Genomic DNA, 22,311 nt, shown 5'->3' with positions numbered 1-22,311 from the left:
AATCTCCAGAGGTTCTTGGTATCTTGCTATCCTTTGCACACCTTTAACTACGTTGTCATATCTTTTTATGATGATGTCATCTTTGCTTGTGCACAGCAGAGATTGGTTTTTGTCTTTGATCTACAACAGGGGTGTCAAACTCATTTTTGTTCAGGGGCCACATACAGCACAATTTGATCTCAAGGGGGCCGGACCAGTAACAATAGCAAAATAATAGAATAATAACCTATGAACAACAAGAACTCCTTTGTTTTTTCTCCTTTGTTTTACATTCAATGAAGGATAATTTTACAAAACATGACATCTTGAGAAATATAAGTGCAATTTAAACAATATCATGCCTAAATTTACTATTTACACAGCACACTGGATCTATAAAGGCACAGACATTTAGTCACGGGTATCTGGAGCATTTGACATTACGTTTAGATTAGTGTGAAATTTTAACACATCCTGTGGGCCGAATTGGACCCTCTGGCGGGCCGGTTCTGGTATGTTTGACACCCCTGATCTACAAGCAATTTTTCTTGCACAACAGAGGCAACAGATCTCACTGTGATCTTTGCTCTGCATTCATTTCCTATTAACATTCCCACACACACTTTTCCAGTTTTCACACTGTTTGGAAATGCCATAAACTCACTGTCCCTGGTGAGATTGCATGTTTTGATACTGCGGTCAAGTGAGCCGTCATTCGTCTTCGCGTGGTCAAGTGAGCCGTCATTCGTTTTTAAGTGCGCCCGTGCAGTCGAAGTTACGGTAAATGATGGGCGTCGGCTGAGATTCAGCGCTGGTTTGATACCGAGCGAGATCACTTCCGGTTTTCAAAATAAGACAAATGCAATCAATCGCGCTGATAGCCAGAAGCTATTGAACTAAATATTTTCCTTAACTTATTTAGATTTTTACTGTACAATAACATCACTTTGGCCCATAAGTTCTGACAATGGTTGGTACAGTTGACCTCAGGAGCATGCTGGCTACTACCTCACTCATTATCAAACATTTTTACTGTATCATTTGTGAGAAATTAAGCATCAAAGTCGTCTCTTTTTTTCTCAGAAAAAGGCAGAAAACTCAATTTTTACTGTACAATAAAATCACTTTTGCCCATAAGTTCTGACAATGGTTGGTACAGTTGACTTCAGGGGCATGCTGGCTACTACCTCAGTCATTATCAAACATTTTTACTGTATCATTTTTGAGAAATTAAGCATCAAAGTCATCTCTTTTTTACTCAGAATAAGGCCCAAAACTCAATTTTTACTGTACAATAAAATCACTTTTGCCCATAAGTTCTGACAATGGTTGGTACAGTTGACTTCAGGGGCATGCTGACTACTACCTCACTCATTATCAAACAGTTTTACTGTATCATTTGTGAGAAATTAAGCATCAAAGTTGTCTCTTTTTTTCTCAGAAAGAAACAGAAAAATCAAAATTTACTGTACAATAAAATCCCTTTGGCCCATAAGATCTGACAATGGTTGGTACAGTTGACTTCAGGAGCATGCTGACTACTACCTCACTCATTATCAAACATTTTTACTGTATCATTTGTGAGAAATTAAGCATCAAAGTCATCTCTTTTTTACTCAGAATAAGGCCCAAAACTCAATTTTTACTGTACAATAAAACCACTTTGGCCCATAAGTTCTGACAATGGTTGGTACAGTTGACCTCAGGAGCATGCTGACTACTACCTCACTCATTATCAAACATTTTTACTGTATCATTTGTGAGAAATTAAGCGGGCGCGGGCGCACTTAAACAACGAATGACGGCTCACTTGACCACGCGAAGACGAATGACGGCTCACTTGACCGCAGTGTTTTGATGTGGGTTATTTCCTCAAAGCCGTGGGTTGCGTTGCTCAGCAGAAATCTGGCAGAAGAGGAAAAACAGTTTTATGAGTGGGTTAATGGGATCAAAGCAGGCAGTGAAACTGGGAAATGAGCACAATGTGAATCTTTAGCATATTTTAAAAAAGCATAAAAGAAAACATGTAGTTTTGTGCACACACACACACATATATATATATATCTCAAACCTCAAGAATAGGGAATTATTAAAAATAAATTCACCATCTTCCACATTGAGGTTTTGCCTTCGTTTCTGTGCTTGAGAAATACGTGATATTTTCTGATGAGCATTCTTACATCAGGCGTTGGTGGTATAGTGGTTAGCATAGCTGCCTTCCAAGCAGTTGACCCGGGTTCGATTCCCGGCCAACGCATCATCTTTTTTTTTTTTTCCGCAGCCCATGTTGCAAAGTGGAGAGGGAACTGAACTTGTAACCGGAGAGTCGACGGTTTGAATTGCGGTTCCTTGAGCCGCATACTGAGCGATGACTGAAATGCTGCCCACTGGTCCTGCACACGTTTGTGTGTGTGTGTGTGTGTGTGTGTGTGTTCACTACTGGTTTGTAAAAACGATAATTGATTAATGCAGAGGTCAAATTCATCACCACTAATTGGTATGTGTGTAAATAAAACTTAACTTATTATAATTCTACTTATTTCATTATACCATTAAAAATCAGCAGTTTGAAGCATAAGGTCAGGAATCACGTGCCCCCTCTTCTGGTGGACATATTGAATTACATGAAGTTATTATATTAGGAGTGACTGGTTTTTGTTGCTGTGAAAAGGTGAGTCAGTCAAATGGATTTGTATTCATATTGTCTTTATTTAAATGCCCTCCTGAAATATTTGAGAAAAATAAGCTTTTCTATGATCACTTCCTTGTGGGAATTGTTCTTCAGGGAATTGCTCGCATTCCATTGTGTTCGTCAATTCCATTGTTATGTGAACCACTTTTGTCCCTAAAGCCAAACACAAAGGCTGAGCGTGAGGTTATGTGATCAATGAGAACAGAATGTGTGCGAGAGAGCAGCCAACTGGCTCAGAGTGTTTTCCAAATGGACGTCTGCTCATCCTGTCCTGAAGGACAATTGCTTGTTGGCTGTCTCTGAAATACAGGGCACATTCTTACAAAGTCATGAGTTACAGGCACTAAACAGCAAACTGAAGCACACATTGCAGCCAGTGTGACGGCTAAGACAGACATGAAAACACATACTCTGCAACTGATCATGCACGTGGTATGGTCGCTTTGTTTGTTTCCAATGATGTAACAAATTAAGATGTAACATTTTGTGGATTAACATAAAAAAAGAATCAATTGACAGTTAAATCCACTAGATGGTGCCAAGTGCTCACTTTCACTTGAGTATCTTAAGAAAGTCATATTATAATATATTGTGATAAATTGTATCATGACTCAAATATCGTGACGATGTTGTATTGTGACATTATAGTATATTGTGACTTAAATATTGTGATAATATAATATAATGTGACTTGAATATTGTGATAATATCGCATTGTGACAGTATTGTATCGTGACTTTCACAATCTTTTGTCCTGATGCTAAAGATAATTTGGTAATGATGTTACATGTCATTACATGTCATTTTTTACATGTCATTTACATGATGTGCCAAAACATTAAGTATTTCTTTATTTGTGAAGCCCCAATTAAACTGTAACTTGACAAAATGCTCCACGTTCCTCATCTTGACACAGCTGATCATATGAGATTTTGCTTGAATAATAATTACGACTTCTGAGCAGCATAACTCAAAAAAGTAAAGGCCTGATTTTGATTAAATCTCACTGTGATGTAGGTTATTGTATTGTATTGTATTGTATTGTTTTGGTTGCACTGAACGTTTTTGACAGAATGCTGTAACTGTAAACTTATTACATTGTCAACCGTGTGCGATCTTACCTCCACCATGAAGCATAACTAATAATGAATAATAAAGGTTAAGACGATGATCTAGACTGATTGTAGTGTGTTGTCACGGTGTAAAATGTGATGTTTCGAGTAGTTTCCTCTCAGTTTGTTTGATTCGAGGACCCTGAACAAGATGGCGGCGGCGCGTGAACTCCCGTTGTGCTATTAGCTCTGCTAGCTAACATTGACTTTTGTATTTAGACTAAGCGTCAACAACTAGTTTGTTTGTTTTAAAAAAAAAAAACTAAATTTTGTTTTGTTTTCTCAAAACTCACGACGATATACTGTCCTCAAATGGACTTTTGTGACGACAAAGTGGAACCGCGAAAGAGAGACGCCGGTGAAAGTGGCCGCGCTGCCGTGTGTCCCCGGGCGGGCAGAGACCCAGCTTTGACCGGCGACACCCGAGTGTTACACAGCCTGACGGAGCAGGAGAAGCTGAGCTCGTTGCCTTCACTCTGTGACCGAGTCCGCACTGACATCAGGCCGTACATGAGGAGGATACTGGCCGTGTGGATGTTCCAGGTACTCCGAGTCAGACAGTACCGCTTTAACCCAGTTGCAGGTAAACTTTTGAAGTGCTTTCGTTTCTTGTGACAGGTGTGTGAGGAGCAGAAGTGCGAGGAGGAGGTGCTCCCTCTAGCGGTGCAGTACCTGGACACTTACCTGAGTCGGTTTGGCATCCAGAAGTCCAACCTGCAGCTTTTAGGCACCGTGTGTATGTTTCTGGCCTCCAAGATGAGAGAGACGGTCCCCCTGACTGCTAGCACGCTTTGTATCTACACTGACAACTCGGTGTCAGTCTCAGACATCCTGGTAAAGTTCTTATTTAAAACCTTGTGCAGGATAAAATGAAGGGGCAGTTGTACATTCAAATATCAAAGTCCTGATCTACTATGTGGGATTTTTGATTGTAAGGATGCACAGCTGCCATTTCTACAGGTCGCAGGAAAGGTCACTTCCTTACAAGTGTGAAGAAGAAAATAAACAATGGCTGAGCTCAATTCTGCTTCCTCACTTTTATTATGACACTCGTCATAATAAAAGCATGTCAAATAAACATACTTTTTTATTGGCCAGTGAAGAACCTGAACCCTGGACCTGAACCTCAGTGACCTGTGACCAGAAAATTAGAATATTACTTAAGACCAATACAAAAATATGTTTTTTAGAAATGTTGGTCAACTGACAAGTATGAACATGGGAAGTATGAGCATGTACAGCACTCAACACTTAGTTGGGTGCACACCTTTTGCCTGAATTACTGCAGCAATGCGACGTGGCATGGAGTCGATCAGTCTGTGGCACTGCTCAGGTGTTATGAGAGCCCAGGTTGCTCCGATAGTGGCCTTCAGCTCTTCTGCATTGTTGGGTCTGGCGTATCGCATCTTCCTCTTCACAGTACCCCATAGATTTTCTATGGGGTTATGGTAAGGCGAGTTTGCTAGCCAATGAAGAACAGGGATACCATGGTCCTTAAACCAGGTACTGGTAGCTTTGGATCACTGACTGTGGAAACTTTTCACTGGACTTCAAGTAAGGTGGATTCTGTGCCTCTCCTCTCTTCCTCCAGACTCTGGGACCTTGATTTCCAAAGGAAATGCTAAATTTACTTTCATCAGAGAACGTTACTTTGGATCCCTCAGCAGCAGTCCAGTCCTTTTTGTCTTTATCCCAGGCGAGACGCTTCTGACGCTGTCGCTTGTTCAAGAGTGGTTTGACACAAGGAATGCGACAGCTGAAACCCATGTCTTGCATACGTCTGTGCGTGGTGGTTCTTGAAGCACTGACTCCAGCTGCAGTCCACTCTTTGTGAATCTCCGCCACATTTTTGAATGTGTTTTGTTTCACAATCCTCTCCAGGGTGCGGTTATCCCTATTGCTTGTACACTTTTTTCTACCACATCTTTTCCTTCCCTTCAACTCTCTATTAATTTGCTTGGACACAGAGCTCTGTGAACAGCCAGCCTCTTTAGAAATGACCTTTTGTGTCTTGCCCTCCTTGTGCAAGGTGTCAATGGTCTATCAAGTCAGCAGTCTTCTCCATGATTGTGTAGCCTACAGAACTAGACTGAGAGACCATTTACAGGCCTTTTTAGGTGTTTTGAGTTAATTAGCTGATTAGAGTGAGGCACCAGGTGTCTTCAATATTGAACCTTTTCACAATATTCTAATTTTCTGAGATACTGAATTTGGGGTTTTCGTTAGTTGTCAAAAAAAAGAAGCAATAAACACTTGAGATATATCAGTCTGTGTGGAATGAATGTATACATCATGCAAGTTTCACTTTTTGAATGGAATTACTGACATAAATCAACTTTTTGATGATATTCTAATTATATGACCAGCACCTGTATGGTTGTGTTGCTGCAGAGGGATTTTGATGGTGGACTGACTTGGAGGAATGTGTGTGTGTGTGTGTGTTGCAGGAGTGGGAGGTGGTGGTGGTGTCCAGGTTGAACTGGTGTCTGGCGTCGGTGGTTCCCTCTGACTTCCTGGAACCAATTCTTCACGCCCTCCCCTTTGTTCGGCCCGTCCACTTTCGAAACATGCGCGGGCACGTTCACTCCTACATCGCTCTGGCCGCCACCGGTGAGTTGCCGACACATGAGATGAGCGAAAATACATTTTTGTATTCATTTTCTTGTGTTAAAGCTATCGTGTGTAACTTTATTCTGCTTTCTTTGATCCTCGTGAACACAAACAAAGTAACAGGATTTGTATGCCGCGTCCTTCATGTGAAAACTAAGTACGGCAACACTCTCAGACCTGACTGAGGGAGCGTTTGTGTGAATACAGCAGCAGCTCAGGGACAAGAAGTGTATCCTGTCACACTGTTGAAGAACCATGAAAACCATGTGGTTTTCTGCACTCTGTTGCTTTACTCTTCCCTCTCTGCTTCCCTCTGACACACTTCCTGTGTGGATGAGTTTTAAATGACTTTATAGTGAGAAACACAGAGAGAGTTGATTGGATTAATCAGCATTGTGTGATTTAATCTGACAACGGCTTAATTGTAACAGACATTTGTTCATACTAACAGCTTTAAATTAGGTTGTTTTATTTAATTCCAGTGCAATAAAAGCTATATTTCATCCCAGCACTGAAAGGTGATGAAATGACCTGACCTTCCATGCACTGAACACAAAGCAGCCATGTCTCTGTGTGTCTGCGGTTCATTTTGGAGACAGAGAGCTGACCTGGTGTGATCCAACATTGTCTGCTTTGAAAGACTCGTGTTTCGACTCCTCAGCACAAACCTCTGCGATGTTGCCTGAGGCAACAGGCCACAGTCAGTTAGTACTTTTTCTTTAGACATATTCAATGACAAAATTAAGATAATTCCTGGCTCCCGACAATGTAATCTATTCAAAAAAGGTGTCTGAACGAGGATTGAATGGCTGCCGGGTTTTTTTGTCTCAGTATTTCTTTTGCCTCGAGCAATTAGGATATTGTATCAGATGCTCTGGTTTTTGGGAAATGCCTGCTTCCCTTTGTCTGTCAGGGTGTGTCTACAGTGGTGGCATCCATCTGTCTGTCTACCTTACTACCCTTAACTGACTTTCTCACTGTTGTGTTAACAATAAATATTTTCAAATCCCTAAATATCAACAATTATCACGATCAGTGGCGTGTTGTTGTTTTAACCTTCTTTATGTGCAGAAAACTGCTCTTTGTCTCTGTATATGGAATTTTCGTTTTCATCGAGAAAGAAAATGATACTGTGATGCTTATTGTTTTATCTCTCCGCCCTTTGATCTTTCATTGATTGATGGTTGGCCAACGTTATAAAGGAATGATATTTATGATTCTCCCCGTAATCTTTTACCTTTCACCCGCAGACGACACGTTCTCCACGTTCCTGCCCTCCACTCGTGCCTGTGCCTGTGTGAGCCTCGCCACGCAGGGGGTGAAGTTACTGGATGTCGCCGCCTCCGCCGAGTCTGTGATGAAGTTTTTGGCCGACCTCCTGGCCATTGATCTGGTACGGGGGTAATGTTTAACTGGCATACTCACATTTTCTTTTATCTCCTCCCGACTTTGCCCTATTGCCATGTGTGTGATAATTTTGTGGCAAGTGCTTCAGTTAAAAAACATTTGCACAGATGCAAACTGGTAAATGGATGTTTAACGGAGCAACCGTGCACATCCAGAGTCCATGACCTCACGATGAACCCGTGTTTTTTTCTTCTTCTTCTCCTGTATCTGATATGACCAGAGCTCAGTGCGTCTCTGCTATGACCAGCTGAGGAGTGTGCTGGAGGTCAACCTACCCTCCCGTTGTCAGGATAGCGTCAGCTCAGAAACTGGCGACCCCGCTGCTGACACTCAGGATGTCGTAGTGACACCAGTGACTTCACTGTGTGTGGAAACACTCCTCAGTCAAGAGTAGACTGAGTAAACAGAGCGAGAGAGAGAAGATGACAAGCAGAATGTGTTTGGAGCCGTTTTAAAGCGCCTTCCTGTTGCCATTGTGTGTTTCAAGTGGTATTGAATCCTCATGTTTGTTTACATATTCTATCGCATTATTCCTGTGTTACTGTAAAGGATTCTGTGTCACCGTGACATGACAAGGTCAGAAACGACAAAAGCAGCAGCAGCCAGCACTTGAGTTCTTGTTGGTTTTGTTTTTTTTAATTGAGTTTCGATTTCCTCATACCGATCACAACAGCACGGTCGATCACATGGTCATTTAATGATAAACCAGACGACTTTGGCAAAGAATATTTCTATTGCAGTTCCAAAAAAAAAAATTAACAGAGTCAGATGCATATTAAATTGTACAAAAAAAGGTGTACAGACCGACTCCGTTTCCCTGTGTCACACATAAACCAGTTATCAATGATAAGGAGTTCAGTCCCCACATTCCAGTATGGATTCAGGTCTTTCTAGTTTACATGTGTAAACAAAAAGGTTCCAGTTTAAAGCATGTGCAACTTTTTTTTTTTATCCGACCTTAATACTTGAAAACATGACAGCTGATAAATAAAATAAAAATGCATGATGATCAAGTAGCCTGATTAAACACTGACATTTCATCAGAAAACAAAACAGCCTACTGATGTAACCATATCTGACCACCGGGGGGGATTTCATTAAACATGAATCGGAGTATATCTCTACTTTACCTGTTCAACTGCAGCATAGATGGGTGTTTCTTTCATTTCCAATGTTTAATCTCTCCTGAGCTCCATGGCAGACGTTCAAAACTGAGTTGAAAGGTTGCACATCGAGTCTGCACCACTTACATGCAGCGTAAAAGGAGCTCAGAGTTCATAATCATACACAAGTTGGCAGGTTTTTTTTCTTCCAAAGTTCAACTTCATGTGACCTTCATGTTTGTTAATTGGCCCCACCTTTCCAGTGAAACTGCCACCTGTACGCACACACACACACACACACACACACAGTGGCCACCTGTGTAGACAAAAGCAGGTTCTACGAGTTGTTCATGTTGTGACTCTTCTCTTATGTGTCATGATTATTATTCAAGTCATTATCCACCTCATCCAGAGAAAGAGGAAAAACAATCAAACATAAACCACTCGTTGAGAGACGAAGTCCCTGCAACGAACAAGACGCCGTTCGCTTGGCACATTCTCTCCGAGTAGTTTAAAGTAAAAATGGAGAGAAAAAAAAAAACATCCAATAACATTAGTTCTTTGGTATCCGTGAAATGCCACTTTCCCCCCACATCCTAAAAACCTCAGTAAAATCTGGCATACATGGTACATGAAGGATCCAAAAACATTAAACCTGTGTTATTGCTGTTGTTGAGATGATCAACTTTCATAAAGTCAAAAAGAACACTGCACTTTGTCAAGAGTATTCTGTCCTTGTAAACAAGGCAATGACAATTTTCTAAATATGTTTCACTCAAGTAATATGTCCTGTGTTTTGGTTACAACGTGCATTTCCTCAAAACATACACTTGAAAAGTGAAAAGTACAAGTTCCTGATTGATTCACAGCAGACCTCCTCTCCTGAGAAGCTTTCAAAGGCAAACCATTTATCATTCACCATCTTAAAAAATACAATCTATTGTTGAGCAAGAAGGCCCCTCCCTTTTTTTTGGTGCTGTGCAATTATTTTAAATTAACCAAAATGAGTCAGCACACTGATCGATCGCTTGACGCGATGCACTTTGGCTCTCTCACGTCGTCAGTAGTTTACAGTCACTTAAAAATACTGGATTAAAAAAAAACACAAGTCTTTAGCCTGCTGGTCTTTAGCCCGCTGGTCTTTAGCCCGCTGGTCTTTAGCCCGCTGGTCTTTAGCCCGCTGGTCTTTAGCTTGCTGCAGAGCCGCGTATAACCATGGCCTGTTTGTACGCCTCTGTTACATTATCACAGTCGGTGATGGAGAAAGCACTGTCGGCCACTCCGGACTCGTAGCAGCGGTTCCAGGGCCCCAGCAGCCCGTCCCCAAGAATCCCATCCTCTTGAATGTCCAGCAGGTTGTCAGCAGACACACTTCCCTTCATGCTCGCCTTGCCCGGTTTATTCATTTTTGCCGACGCTCCCATCCGTTCCGGTAGATCCAGCTGGTCAAAGGACTCCGAGGACAGAATGCTGTCCTCGCTGATGGCCCCGCTTGGTCTTGACCTGGTGCCGCCGTGCGGTAGAGAAGCTGCCAGCTGGTCTAGAGAGCCAAACTCCTGCAAGCCGCCAGAAGAGAACTTGCCATTTCGTTTTAGGATGCCCTTTTTATAGGTGGGTGCTGAAGGACACACGGTTATCTGTGGTGCCCAGCTGGACTCGCTGTTCTCAGGAGAGGAGGAGAAGTATCCCGACTCTTGCTCCGTGGGCTTCTTCAGGATTCCCTTGCGCGGAGCCGACGCAGCTGAAGGGGCGTGAGGTGGCGTCGACAAACTCGGAGCGCTCTGAGGCTCTACTGGACTCGCAGCCGGGGTTTCATTGGTCACTTTCTGCTTCACACTGTTGCGCCTCTTCAGAATACCTTTGGAGGGGCGACTGTCTGAGCTCCCCTCGTGAAACGTCTGGGAAATGTTGTTCTCCTTCCGCGACCTTCGCAGAGACCGCTGCCGCACCACGTCCCCCCCTCCGCCGGCCTGTGAGCGTAGCAGGCAGCGGATCTTTGAGCCGTTCTCCAGCAAAGGTCTGGAGGTGCGCCGCAGCCAGCTGGCGACACTGGCCATCCCAGCGGGGTGTGATGTGGACGTGGAGAGCGGCGACGAGGTCTGCTCCGTTGTGCTGCTCTTTGTCTCTGCCAGTAGCGGCTGCTGGTAACCCCAGTTGAGCCACCAGTGTCCTGCAGTCTCCTCAATAGTCGCTCTGCGCTCCGGATTAACCATCAGCATCCAGCGGATAAGCCCACAAGCATCTGAATGGGGAAAAAAAATGAAAATTAACATCACAAAATAAAAGTTTGTACAACAACATGATGTCTTTTGAAGAAACTGAAAAACAAACCTGAGGGTTTATTGGGTTTCCGGTAGTTTCCGGTGCTGATCTGTTGAACCAGTGCTTTGTGGTTGTTTCCATCAAATGGCATGGTGCCGTGAACCAGTGTATACAACAATACACCGAGAGACCAGGTATCCACCTCTGGCCCGCGGTACGGGCGTCCGTTGACGATCTCGGGGGAAGCGTACAAGGGGCTCCCACAGAAGGTTTGGAGGAACTCGTCGCCGTGGTAGAGGTTCGACAGGCCGAAGTCTGCGATCTGCCCAGAGAAATACACGTCCGTGATCAGGGTCAACATGGAAGATGTCAAACTCCCGACACATTTTCCAGAAACAACCCTTGATTTCAGACGTAAGAGATTTAACGTAACGTGTAATATAGAAATTACAGTTGCACAATAAATCAATGCATGGAAATCCTTCATTTACACACATGCACAGGTCTTGTTTCACGTCCGTACCTTAACATTCCCGCTGCCATCTAGTAAAATATTCTCCAGTTTCAGGTCCCGGTGAACTATTCCATTCTGAAAAAACATAAACAAAAGAGAATGAGAACACTTCATTGTCCTCCGCTCTGCAGGGGGGAATGCCTTTGACTCAGGCAGCGTTTGAAAATTGTTTTCCTTTTAGAAATGCAGGTCAGCTATTTCTGACATACGGGCAACTACTTGCAGCAACGGACACATTCTTTGTGGAGTCCATGTCTTCTCATCATGTAGGCTTAAGGCTTTCTCTGCGGAACCACTGACTTGTGTTTTAATATATTAAACAGCTACTTGGACAAGAGAAAATAGTTTTTTCTAAGCATATTTGTTGTGATTTAACAGCGATTTTCCCACAATAATCAATAATCTTTACAACAGTGTGATTGAACTCTTCTTGGGGAGAGAGAGGAGGATGGATTTTGTCATTTTATTACGTTACAGACATTTTTTCATGTGTGTCACAGTTGTGGCTGCGGTGAAACTTGCTTTAATAATCCCATTTATTCCGGCTACATCGTTTTCATTTCTGCATAAAAATTGATGGTTTATAGCCATAATGATGTTATCAAGAGATGGATTCATTCAGGCAGGACGCCACTGAAGGTCTAGGTGCTAAATACACGGCTCGCCACAGCCTTAGAGAGACTTAAAGTTGCATGCAAACTCTTAGGCACCGTGCCAAATGTAGGGTTTCCAAACTGCTTTATATTAAATGGAAAAACACTAAATACTTAACAAGACACGCGCACTGCGTAAAAGTGAAGAGAGGCGGCCGGTTTGCGGTTTACAACGGAACAATTCATTCTGCAAACATTGTCTGCTGACGGGCCACGTTATAAATGTTCATAATCACACGGCTGTGGACTCAAAGAACAACTGATTGTGTGCGAGTGTGTGTGTGTGTGTGTGTGTGTGTGTGTGTGTGTGTGCCCTTCTGCTCTATCACACCCTCATTAAACAGTGTGTGTGTGTGAGTGTGTGTGTGCTGGCTGGCCTTTAGCATTGATGCCAGCTCTGCACAGACACAACTGTTCATTTAGCCCGGCACAGTTCTCAGAGCCTCCCGGTACAGATAAGCAGGCTGTGCAGTGAATAAGGTGCATTATGTAACGTTTAGGGTGAGAGAGAGCTGTGCATCATTAGGTTTGACGTAGCAGCCCAGGACAGCATATTTGACCAGGCTGAAATTACAATTTTCCCTTGATTCTACTCTGCGGGGAGGAAGCGGTGACCTGAGAAAGGATGCCACACCTGGTGACAGTAGTGCACCGCCGACACAATCTGTCTGAAGAAGTGCCGGGTCTCCCGTTCAGAGATGCGCTTCTTGTCACAGATGTAGTCGTACAGGTCTCCTTGGCTGGCGTACTCCATCACGATCACAATCTTGTCCTTGTTTTCAAACACTGAGACAAACAAAAACAACGATTTACTTAAAAATGGAATTGAATTGAACCTTAAAACTTGAAGTGGATACTGTGTGAAGCCCATTATGCTACAATGTGATGTCAGTATGCATGTGTGTGCATTTCGAACACATCACTGATTTCCAGCGTCCTACACTACAAGCGCCCTTGTTCACGCTGAAAAGAATAAATGAAGCACATTCACGACGACCGCGTGTGGACACAGAAAGACACAAGGCCCCGTGTACATCTGGGCATCCGTGCTTATGTAATCTCGCATCAGTCTTCAGCACAAACACCTTCGCGTGACCAGACTCTGGCGCTGCGTTCACACCAGCTCCTTCTTAATCAGACCCTAGTGCGTTTGCTCGGAACGTCCTGCGAACTCCGGTTCCGCCTAAAAACGTAGGTCTCGTTTCGCTTCACGTGAACCAAACGCAGGGCATTGTGGGTACAACTCAGCCAAAACATACGTGCATGTAGAGAAATGGCTCGTGGTCAGACGTGGAGTGAGAACGAGGTAAAAGCTCCGATAGAAGACAAATATATATCACGACTGTGACCGTTTCAATCAACTGTGAGCTCTAATGTGGCGGAAACAGAAGATAGATGCGCGAGTTTTCTTGTTCATCGTTTGTCTCGTCTTCTCCGTCAGTAATTCTTGATGCAGCGCCGCCTCAGGTGAGGAGGAGTCTAGTTTTTTACTTTTTTTACTACGTTTTACAGCGCATGTGAGAGGTAAACGATCTATAAATGCAAGGAACATCTGTCTGACCTTGACAGGCTTCAAATTTGGCAGGTGCCTCACTAAGGGCACCAGAGTGGGCCGTGGATTTGGATTTGGGAAAGAAACTGCAAGTGTAAATGCTGCATATAGTACGTCGCTAAAAAGACTGAGTGATCCCTGCACTGGTACCTTCGTATATGGTGATGATGTGCGGGTGGCAGAGCGACGACATGATCTCAATCTCCCTGCGAATGTGAACCAGGTCTTGCTCATCCTTGACCTTCTCCTTTCTGATGGACTTTATGGCAACCTGGGAAAGAGAAGACAAGAAATGTTAATGTTTTCAAAAGTGAAAAAACAAAAAAGAAAAAAAAGATCTAGAGCTGCACAATTGGTCAAAAATTATTTTGATAGATAATGCACTGATTCATAATTGTCATTTTCGTGCAAATATGTATACACACATAAAAGATTCTCTCAAACAGATTTTCTTTACGTCTGAAATCACATCTGTTACTGAATAAATGTTGGCCTGAATTTAAAAAAATAAATATTAAATTCATGCAACAGAAACTTTGCTAATGAATGACGAGGACGGGTGAATCACGAGGACAGGTGAATGAAGAGGATCGGTGAATGAAGAGGACAGGTGAATGACGAGGACGGATGAATGACGAGGACAGGTGAATGAACAGGACAGGTGAACGACGAGGACAGGTGAATGAAGAGGACAGGTGAATGACGAGGACGGGTGAATTGGCTTTATTAAGGTCCCTGAGTGAGTGAGAAAGCATTTGTGACCTTTGACCCATTTTGACTGATACGTTATGTGTTTACATTTTATTTTGTCAGCATTTTATTTTATAAAACACAAGAAAGAACCCCAACCTTGTTTAAAAAGTAACTCAGTAACTTCAGTAGTAAACTCTCAGTACATTTTAAAGAAGATTTCCACCTCTGCAACATTAACCGTAAAGATTCAGTAAAGATAAGTTAAACATGTTGGTTGCAGAGCAGTAATTAACACCTTGGCTTTTACTGCGCATTAATATCCTCTTTGGAAACAGTATCAATATTCTTTGTAAAGTTGCACAACCTCACTAACGACAGATAAATCTTTATGGTCAGCAGCTGCTCTGGCTGCTGTAAGAATAATAAAATCATCACAGTGCAGTAGATTAGGTCCACTATCTTCACCTCATCCTCCTGTGAGAGGAACCACGGGCAGTGAAGCGTAAACTCTGCTGACTTGTTCCTAACAAGGCGGGAGGGAGGGAGGGAGGGAGGGAGTGCTGGCTCATGTATTGTCTACTGTAAATACACCTATTGTCTGCTGTTATGGCAACATTAAACAGTATCCGACTATTGGGGCCGTGTCATATGTATACAGGGATTATTGTCATGTATAACTTTGTTTGTTTTGAAGCTCAGATGCCTGGGATTCCTCTGTGTGCACTGAGTGCGTCATCAGTTTACCCCAAGGTGAAAGGGTGTCGTGAGGCACCAGATGGTGGGGATGGTGTCCAAGGTTATTATAGTGAACAAAATCCAACTGAAACTGAATTGTGTGTTTAAAAAACTGAGTAAAATTGTAGTGAAAATGTGTCTTTTAATCTTTTTGGGTTCATATGAAGTGTATTTATTTTTCCTCTGGTTATATTTGAGACAGCCTTTTCATTTATTCATAAAAAAGTGTTTTCAATTTGTTTTTGTTTACAATAAAGCTATTCAACATAACATTTTAAGAAACCAGAAAATATTCACATTTAAGAAGCTGAAAAATAAGACTTTCATTCCCAAAACACACACGATTAAACAATTGTCAAAATAGTTGAATTTAGTTATTGATTAATAATCGATTAATCAAGTTTCAGCTCTAATCTTTAGTCTGTTGGCTATTTACCTTTCACACTAACTGCATCCAACTGTATGATGCAGTATGATGCACATTTTGCACTTTAGGGCTATTTTCTTGAAGATTATCATATTTGATTCAGGGATGGTTGTTTTTTGCTGGGGTTTTATGACACACAATACTTATGACCTTTTTATTTTGACCTCTTGCATGTGGCAAATACTCCATGTTACAAAAAACAAACAAAAACTAGAAAACCCGCTCTAAAAACTAATTAGAACTAACTCATTTGAAAACCTAAAGGAAAAATCCAATAACCTTGTTGGGGTCTAATTGTTTGCTCTCTTTTCGAAACCCCTCAAGGTCTCAGACAGGAAAATGAGTGAAGCACCGACTTTGTCATATCAGTTTCAACACGCCAGCGTCTCCCGTCATGACTCACTGTCTGGCCTCGACAGAGTCTCACACACACACACACACACGCACATGCACACAGACCCCTTTTCCTAGATAGGTTCTAGGAGCTGAGGTTTCCTGTGTTTGTTTGCATCGCCGTCAGACGGACTGAACCTACACACACACACACACTCGTGACGACTTCACACTCCTGTGAGGTTATCAGCGAGTGTGTGCAGTCTTCGTCACCGTCTGCTTTTCCTATGCAGGAAGCAGCGAGAGGCTGATATCTCTGACATCTCGCACTGTTTGCCTGTAAAAATGACACTCATGCTACATTCTTTTGCACCTGGGCTTGTTGCACCAGGTTTACCCAATTTACCCAATGAAATGTAATGTTTCACCACACAAATGAGTGCAGGTGTTTCACTCAGGTGATTCAGGTGCAGATATAGTGTATATAAAAACAGATTTTGTATCTTATGGTGCACATTTCTATTTTATTTCCACAAATAAAATAGAATAATTCAAAATGGCAATTGTTTTTTGTTTTCCTTTAAAAGGCCTGTAACCAGTGATAAGCGCTGCCTTATAGTGGACGATAAATAAGAGTATCAAGAGTTGACGATTCATTTAGTAATCGATCAAATGTTGCAGCCTTACTTCCCACATGTACGAATGCACACGGGACAAACTGAACTGTTTTCTAATCACAAATGCTGTGACTGTGTTAAATAAATACGTACATAAATAGATATGATACGCGATACATGGTCCACGATACCAATACTATCACGATACGACGATTCTGTGATAATCGATATATTGCAAGACAATCATTTAGCGACGCGTCACGATATCTGAACAAAAACATTACCGTGAAAAGTTAAAAGTGCATGATTTCTCGATTTATAAACAACATAGAGAACAAAGTGCATAAAGTCTGTGTATTGAACGTGGATTTCTTAACCCTTTAGCGCCAAGTGTACTTTGCATTATCGTAATCATGCAACAGTTTCGGAAAGCTGAGAAGTTGCACGTCAAACTCAACCATGTGGGTATTACGGTAATTTCACTTGAGCTGTTGCAGGAAGTCGGCGAATCAGCGTCTTTGTCACCAGAGAGGACAGAGTTGGAAAAAAGCCTGTGCATAAGTTTCCATTTTAAATTAAACTTTCAGTACATGCAGTAAAGTAAGTAAATTACTAAAAAAAAGTTAAAGTAAAAAATAAAGTAAATAACTGTGAAATATTAAATTAATAAATATCAAAAGGAAGTCACTTCTGGAATTGAACGTCTAATGAAATAAAACTGATAAAAAGATAAAATGTCAAGAACTGATTGAAAAAAAAAACAAGATTGTACCCACTTTTAATACATAGTCTCAATAAGGTCGGCCTGTATGAGTGTGTGTGTGTGCATTGTTACATTAAATGAGGTAGATTCTTATATTGTTGTTTATACTTTGTACTCTATATGTGCAGCACATTATCTGATCACTATGTCTCACTGTTGACTTTAGAGCACCTTCATTTGTATATTAAAATATCGACATTTGCCCTGGCGTACCGACATTGCACGAGGAAGGACGTCCACATATCACCAAATCGACAACAATGAAAGAATCTCCTATATTGACAATAAAGTGCAGCGTTGTTTCACATTGTGATTTTGAAAATGATTAAAAGGTTCAGCCACATGAAACGCAAACCTCTGAATAACCAGGACTCGTGTCACACCACTGAGCATCACCTTAATGTGTTATGTAACTGCACGTATGCACTTGGGCAACAACAACAACAACAGCTGTGGTGCCATCGTTTTTTGTGTCACACCCTGTGTCAAATTACAAAGTTGCCAACGCTGAGGCAGGAGGTGGAAAACAAAGCACATCATCGGTTTCTCTCGTTTCCATTCGTTTGTTTGGTGTTCATTCAGAAGTTACCATTCGTGCTAATGTTGAACTTTTGAACAGTGGAGGGGTTTTGAACCTCAGTGAGCCAGTCGCCCCCGCGGGGATAAATCTCAGACACAAACTCACGTCGTGTAAAAACAGTGAGCACCACCCAGTCGTGTGAGAGCAGAGATGGGTGCGTGGACGAGGCTGAACATGACTCACCGTCGGTTTGTTTACTGCAGAAACAGCAGGGGGAATTCCTGCCGCTGCCTCGCCGCGCTCCTAAAGCACTTTCACTCACGACAAACACGAGACAAACCCTTAATCTTAATCTTAAACAAAGAGCGTTTCTGATAAACACGTTTCGGCAGCTGCTGTCACATCCAAGCCAAGTGTCTGTGACTGAACCTGAAACGTCTTCTCATTTAATTAATCAATCAATCTTTGCATTTTCTGACATGCTTTAATTAGGTACGCCCGGCTATCACTGAAACAATAACCTGCATTCATGAAAGGTTATAAAGAAACGATTTGACAGGATGACAGATACGAGCAGACACATTAGCTGTAAAAGCTTAAACTCTTATCACGAATTGTGAACTCGGGACGGAGCATCGTTTGTTTGCCCACTTACACTCTACATCCCTTTTAAAGGCTTATCTCTCTCCAGACTGTTTTAAATACCTCCCATTTCCCCCCTCAGGTCACAGTGAACTGGATTCCACCTGAAAGGCTACTCACAACTTCCCCTTCTTCCTTCATCAGAGACGCAGGGAGAAAAATTCACCTAACTTCCCCCGTCTGTGAATAACTCGTTCCAAAAGAAACACTTTTTCCCTCTTTGTTTCCTTTTCTCCACAGGAGGTGATTATTTAAAACTCACTGTCGAGGGACAGAGTTACGGGAATTGACTAATAATACTTTAGTCTTTGTGTGATGACCTGAAATACACACTGACCTTTCGTTTTTACTTCATCACACCACACACACACACACACAAGCCTGCTTTGCAACAACATACAGTCCTAGTCATTCTTTTTAAAGTTTTTGCAACATTCTCTCATAACTTCACAACTTTCTTTTGCAACAGTTATGCAATTGTATTTGGTTTGGTAGTAATGTGCTTTTATAACATTTTGTAACATCTTTTGTAAATACTTTATGTTTTTGTAACATTACATTATTTTCCACTAAATTCATCTGTATTAGTGCATAGTTTCTGAACTTTACAACATTTTGAGACACATTTTGTGAAGTTTGGTATAATTTGCTCACTAAATTATCGACATTTGTGCATAATATTTTGGTACCTATTCACTAAATGATCTGTATTTGTGCATATTTTCTGAACATAACAACATTTTTGGTAAGTTTGGCATGTTTTGTCCACTAAATTATCTGTATTTGTGCATATTTTCTCAACATTACAACATTTTGCGACACATTTTGTAAATACTTTAAGGTTTTGTAACGTTACAACATTTTTTTTCTACTAAATTCATCTGTATTTGTGCATATTTTCTGAACATTACAACATTTTAAGACACATTTTAGTAAGTTTGTCATGTTTTGTCAACTAAATGATCTGTATTTGTGCATATTCTCTGAACACTTACAGATATGAACCAAATTAATGTAGATTATGGACAGAAGTCTCCAACTATTGAGCTTGAGCAGTCTTTATTTTTTTTACGATTTGTGAATCAGAATTATTTTTGTTGGAATAGGAAACTTTCAAGTCGTCTCATGCCTCACTGTAAACGAGTGATAAAGTTGGTGAAAACAAACAACACAGTTCTCCCTCCAGTCTAAAACAAACACACTGAACTCTTAAGCAAACCTTTCTTTTTTAGCAGCAGCAGATACAGACTTAGAATAGTTTCAAGGTTTTGTAAACGGATCAACCACAACATTAAAACTCAACTCGATCTAGTGTTCTGACAAAGACTTGGAAATATTGATAAGAATATTTATTCTAAAATAATATCTATAATATATGTGACTGAGGACAGGGTGACATGGCCTGAAACGTGTCCCAATCAAATGTCTGATGATATCAACTAAAAACAAACAAGATGATTGTGGTTTTTAAAACTTCTTCATCGACCAAAAAACTACAGAAACATTTTGAAAATCTGAAGCAAAAACATTCTTAAAAGTTATGTGTTGAGCACAGTCTGTAAACACGATATTGATCTGCTATATTGATCTGCTATATTTATGGTACATATATACATATAGATATATATACATTTACATATATACACATATATATATATATATATACATATACATACATATACACATATATATATATATATATATACATATATATACATATATATACATATACATACATATACACACACATATGTTCAGCTTTTTAAATTTGAATATTTTTCTAGTTTCTTTCAAGAAATTATTCAAACAGAATCATTTTGGTTTGTGGGCAAAACAACACATTGAAGAGCATCATAATTTCAAAGGTTTTGAGAACATTTTTCAACATTTTCTAACGTTTTATGGACCAAACGATTACTCGACTAACTGAAAATAATGGTTAGTTGCAGCTCAGAGAGAGATATAGATAGATAGATAGATAGATAGATAGATAGATAGAGGTGAAAAATAACAACATAAATGAGCCACAATATTAAAACTAGTGACTGTTCACTGTGACTCCATTCATTGATGTGACTTCACACTAATTTTGCAGTCGTCTGACATTGTTTCGTGTCCTTGACCAGATCAAAAATAATTGAATAAATGAATAAAGATGAGTGACAACATTAAAAGCAGCTGCAGACACACACTATCGATGAGTTTTGGCTGGTGTTCTGTGAAACTGCTGTGTTCAATAAAAGTGCTCAGCACAGAGAGAGACAGACAGACAGAGAGACAGACAGACAGAGAGACAGACAGAAGCGGAGGGGTGCAGACTGTGTGTTCTCTAAAAAATAAAAATAAAACCTCCTCTATCTCTGACAAACACTACACTGAGATAAAGGTTGAATATTTACCAGTCTGCCGGACCTCTCCTTGGCCTTCTTCACTTTGCCGTACGTTCCTTTCCCGAGCGTCTCCAGGAACTCGTACCTGTGCTTCAGGTTGTGCCGGTGGTGGTGCCTCTTCACGGCTTGTTTCTTCACGGGCACCGGACCCGGAGCTCCGTGTTCGTCCGCCGAAACTGCGCCGACACACGGTCTCGAGTTCGACGACAGGCGGGCAGCAGCAGCAGCACCGGAGCCGGAGCCGGAGCCGTCCATCCCGGACTGTTCAACCGCACTTTGTCCACGGAGTTTAGTTTGGTTTTCACGCGGGGACACAGTTCGGTGTCTCGTTGAGCTGCATATTTTAACGTTTCTCAGTCAGGTTTTGATATTCAGCGAAAGTTTGCACCGGGAAGAGTAAGGAGGTGTGTGAGCGGATAATTAATCACTCACTCACTCACTCACTCACTCACTGCTTTTACTGGAGACCTGACGTGTTCTGCTCCGTGTGTCCTGTCGTGTCCTGCTGCTGAGGACACGTCAAATACTGTGGAGAGAAGAGAGGGAGAGAGAGAGAGCGAGAGAGGGGGCGGGAGGAAGGGAGCGCAGGTACATTTGATTTGTAACACCAGGTCGTGCCGGTGAGCTCCCTCCCTGCCATATTTGGTGTGCGGGAACTTTCTCGAGAAAAGTTCCTGGTACTTTTCGGTGGAAATGTTCTTTTCTCTGCGGATTGTTCTTTTATGACGTCAGAGGCTCTCTGTTTTTGAAGCCAGTTTTCACAACATTTTTTTTACGATATTTCTTTCGGGGTGTTTTTTTTATGAGATTTTTTTCCCCAGATCTAAAATGAACGACCCTGAAAAAAAAATCTCACAAAAACAGACCTGAAAAAAAATTTTTTTTTTTAAATATTTGAGGTGAATGCAATACGCTTCCATCAACAATCTACATCCCAGTGAGGTTTCATCAAAATCAGGCCTTTACTTTTTGAGTTGTGCACAGGTTTGACAGAGTTAACAATTGTGTTAACTCCACACAGCTCACAACAAGATTTACTGAACCAAGCATAAAATAATGTAAATATTTGCTCATAATCCACTAAATTAAACAAATGCAATTGACTAAATAATGTCCCCAGACCAGAGCATGTGCAAATGCTACTACATTACATCACATTAAAAAAAGAAAAGAATAATCTTGAATCCTGATGTATGAGATTGCCACCAATCTTTAATAATTTCTCTCATGGGCTTTAACCTTGATCCCTGATGAATTCCATCTCAATTCATCAGACTCTTAAATGTTCTGTAAATCACAAGTAAATC

The 22,311-nt window shown here is 41.4% G+C and overlaps 2 protein-coding genes and 1 non-coding gene across 3 annotated transcripts; 2 read left to right on the top strand and 1 right to left on the bottom strand.

The window, feature by feature from the left end:
• The first annotated feature begins 2,164 nt into the window (after positions 1-2,164).
• On the top strand, positions 2,165-2,236 carry trnag-ucc. The gene has a single exon. It is a non-coding gene; the product is annotated as a tRNA-Gly (tRNA).
• A 1,859-nt stretch (positions 2,237-4,095) lies between these two features.
• ccnd3 (cyclin D3) lies at positions 4,096-8,908 on the top strand. The gene is made up of 5 exons (XM_044023556.1): positions 4,096-4,326; positions 4,402-4,617; positions 6,231-6,393; positions 7,644-7,786; positions 8,021-8,908. The coding sequence occupies exons 1-5, from the start codon at positions 4,096-4,098 to the stop codon at positions 8,192-8,194; spliced, it is 927 nt and encodes a 308-aa protein (XP_043879491.1). The 3' UTR covers positions 8,195-8,908.
• On the bottom strand, positions 8,410-21,535 carry nuak2 (NUAK family, SNF1-like kinase, 2). Its single transcript, XM_044024158.1, has 6 exons — positions 21,014-21,535; positions 14,035-14,155; positions 12,967-13,118; positions 11,689-11,754; positions 11,235-11,487; positions 8,410-11,145 (listed from the first exon to the last, which is right to left on the bottom strand). The coding sequence occupies exons 1-6, from the start codon at positions 21,257-21,259 to the stop codon at positions 10,091-10,093; spliced, it is 1,893 nt and encodes a 630-aa protein (XP_043880093.1). The 5' UTR covers positions 21,260-21,535; the 3' UTR covers positions 8,410-10,090.
• Between the last annotated feature and the right edge of the window lie 776 nt (positions 21,536-22,311).

This window comes from Solea senegalensis, linkage group LG4 (assembly GCF_019176455.1).
Source record: "Solea senegalensis isolate Sse05_10M linkage group LG4, IFAPA_SoseM_1, whole genome shotgun sequence".
In the NCBI taxonomy this organism is placed as follows: domain Eukaryota; kingdom Metazoa; phylum Chordata; class Actinopteri; order Pleuronectiformes; family Soleidae; genus Solea; species Solea senegalensis.
The sequence above is the reverse complement of the archived record's forward strand: the minus strand, read 5'-3'. Positions and strand labels throughout refer to the sequence as shown.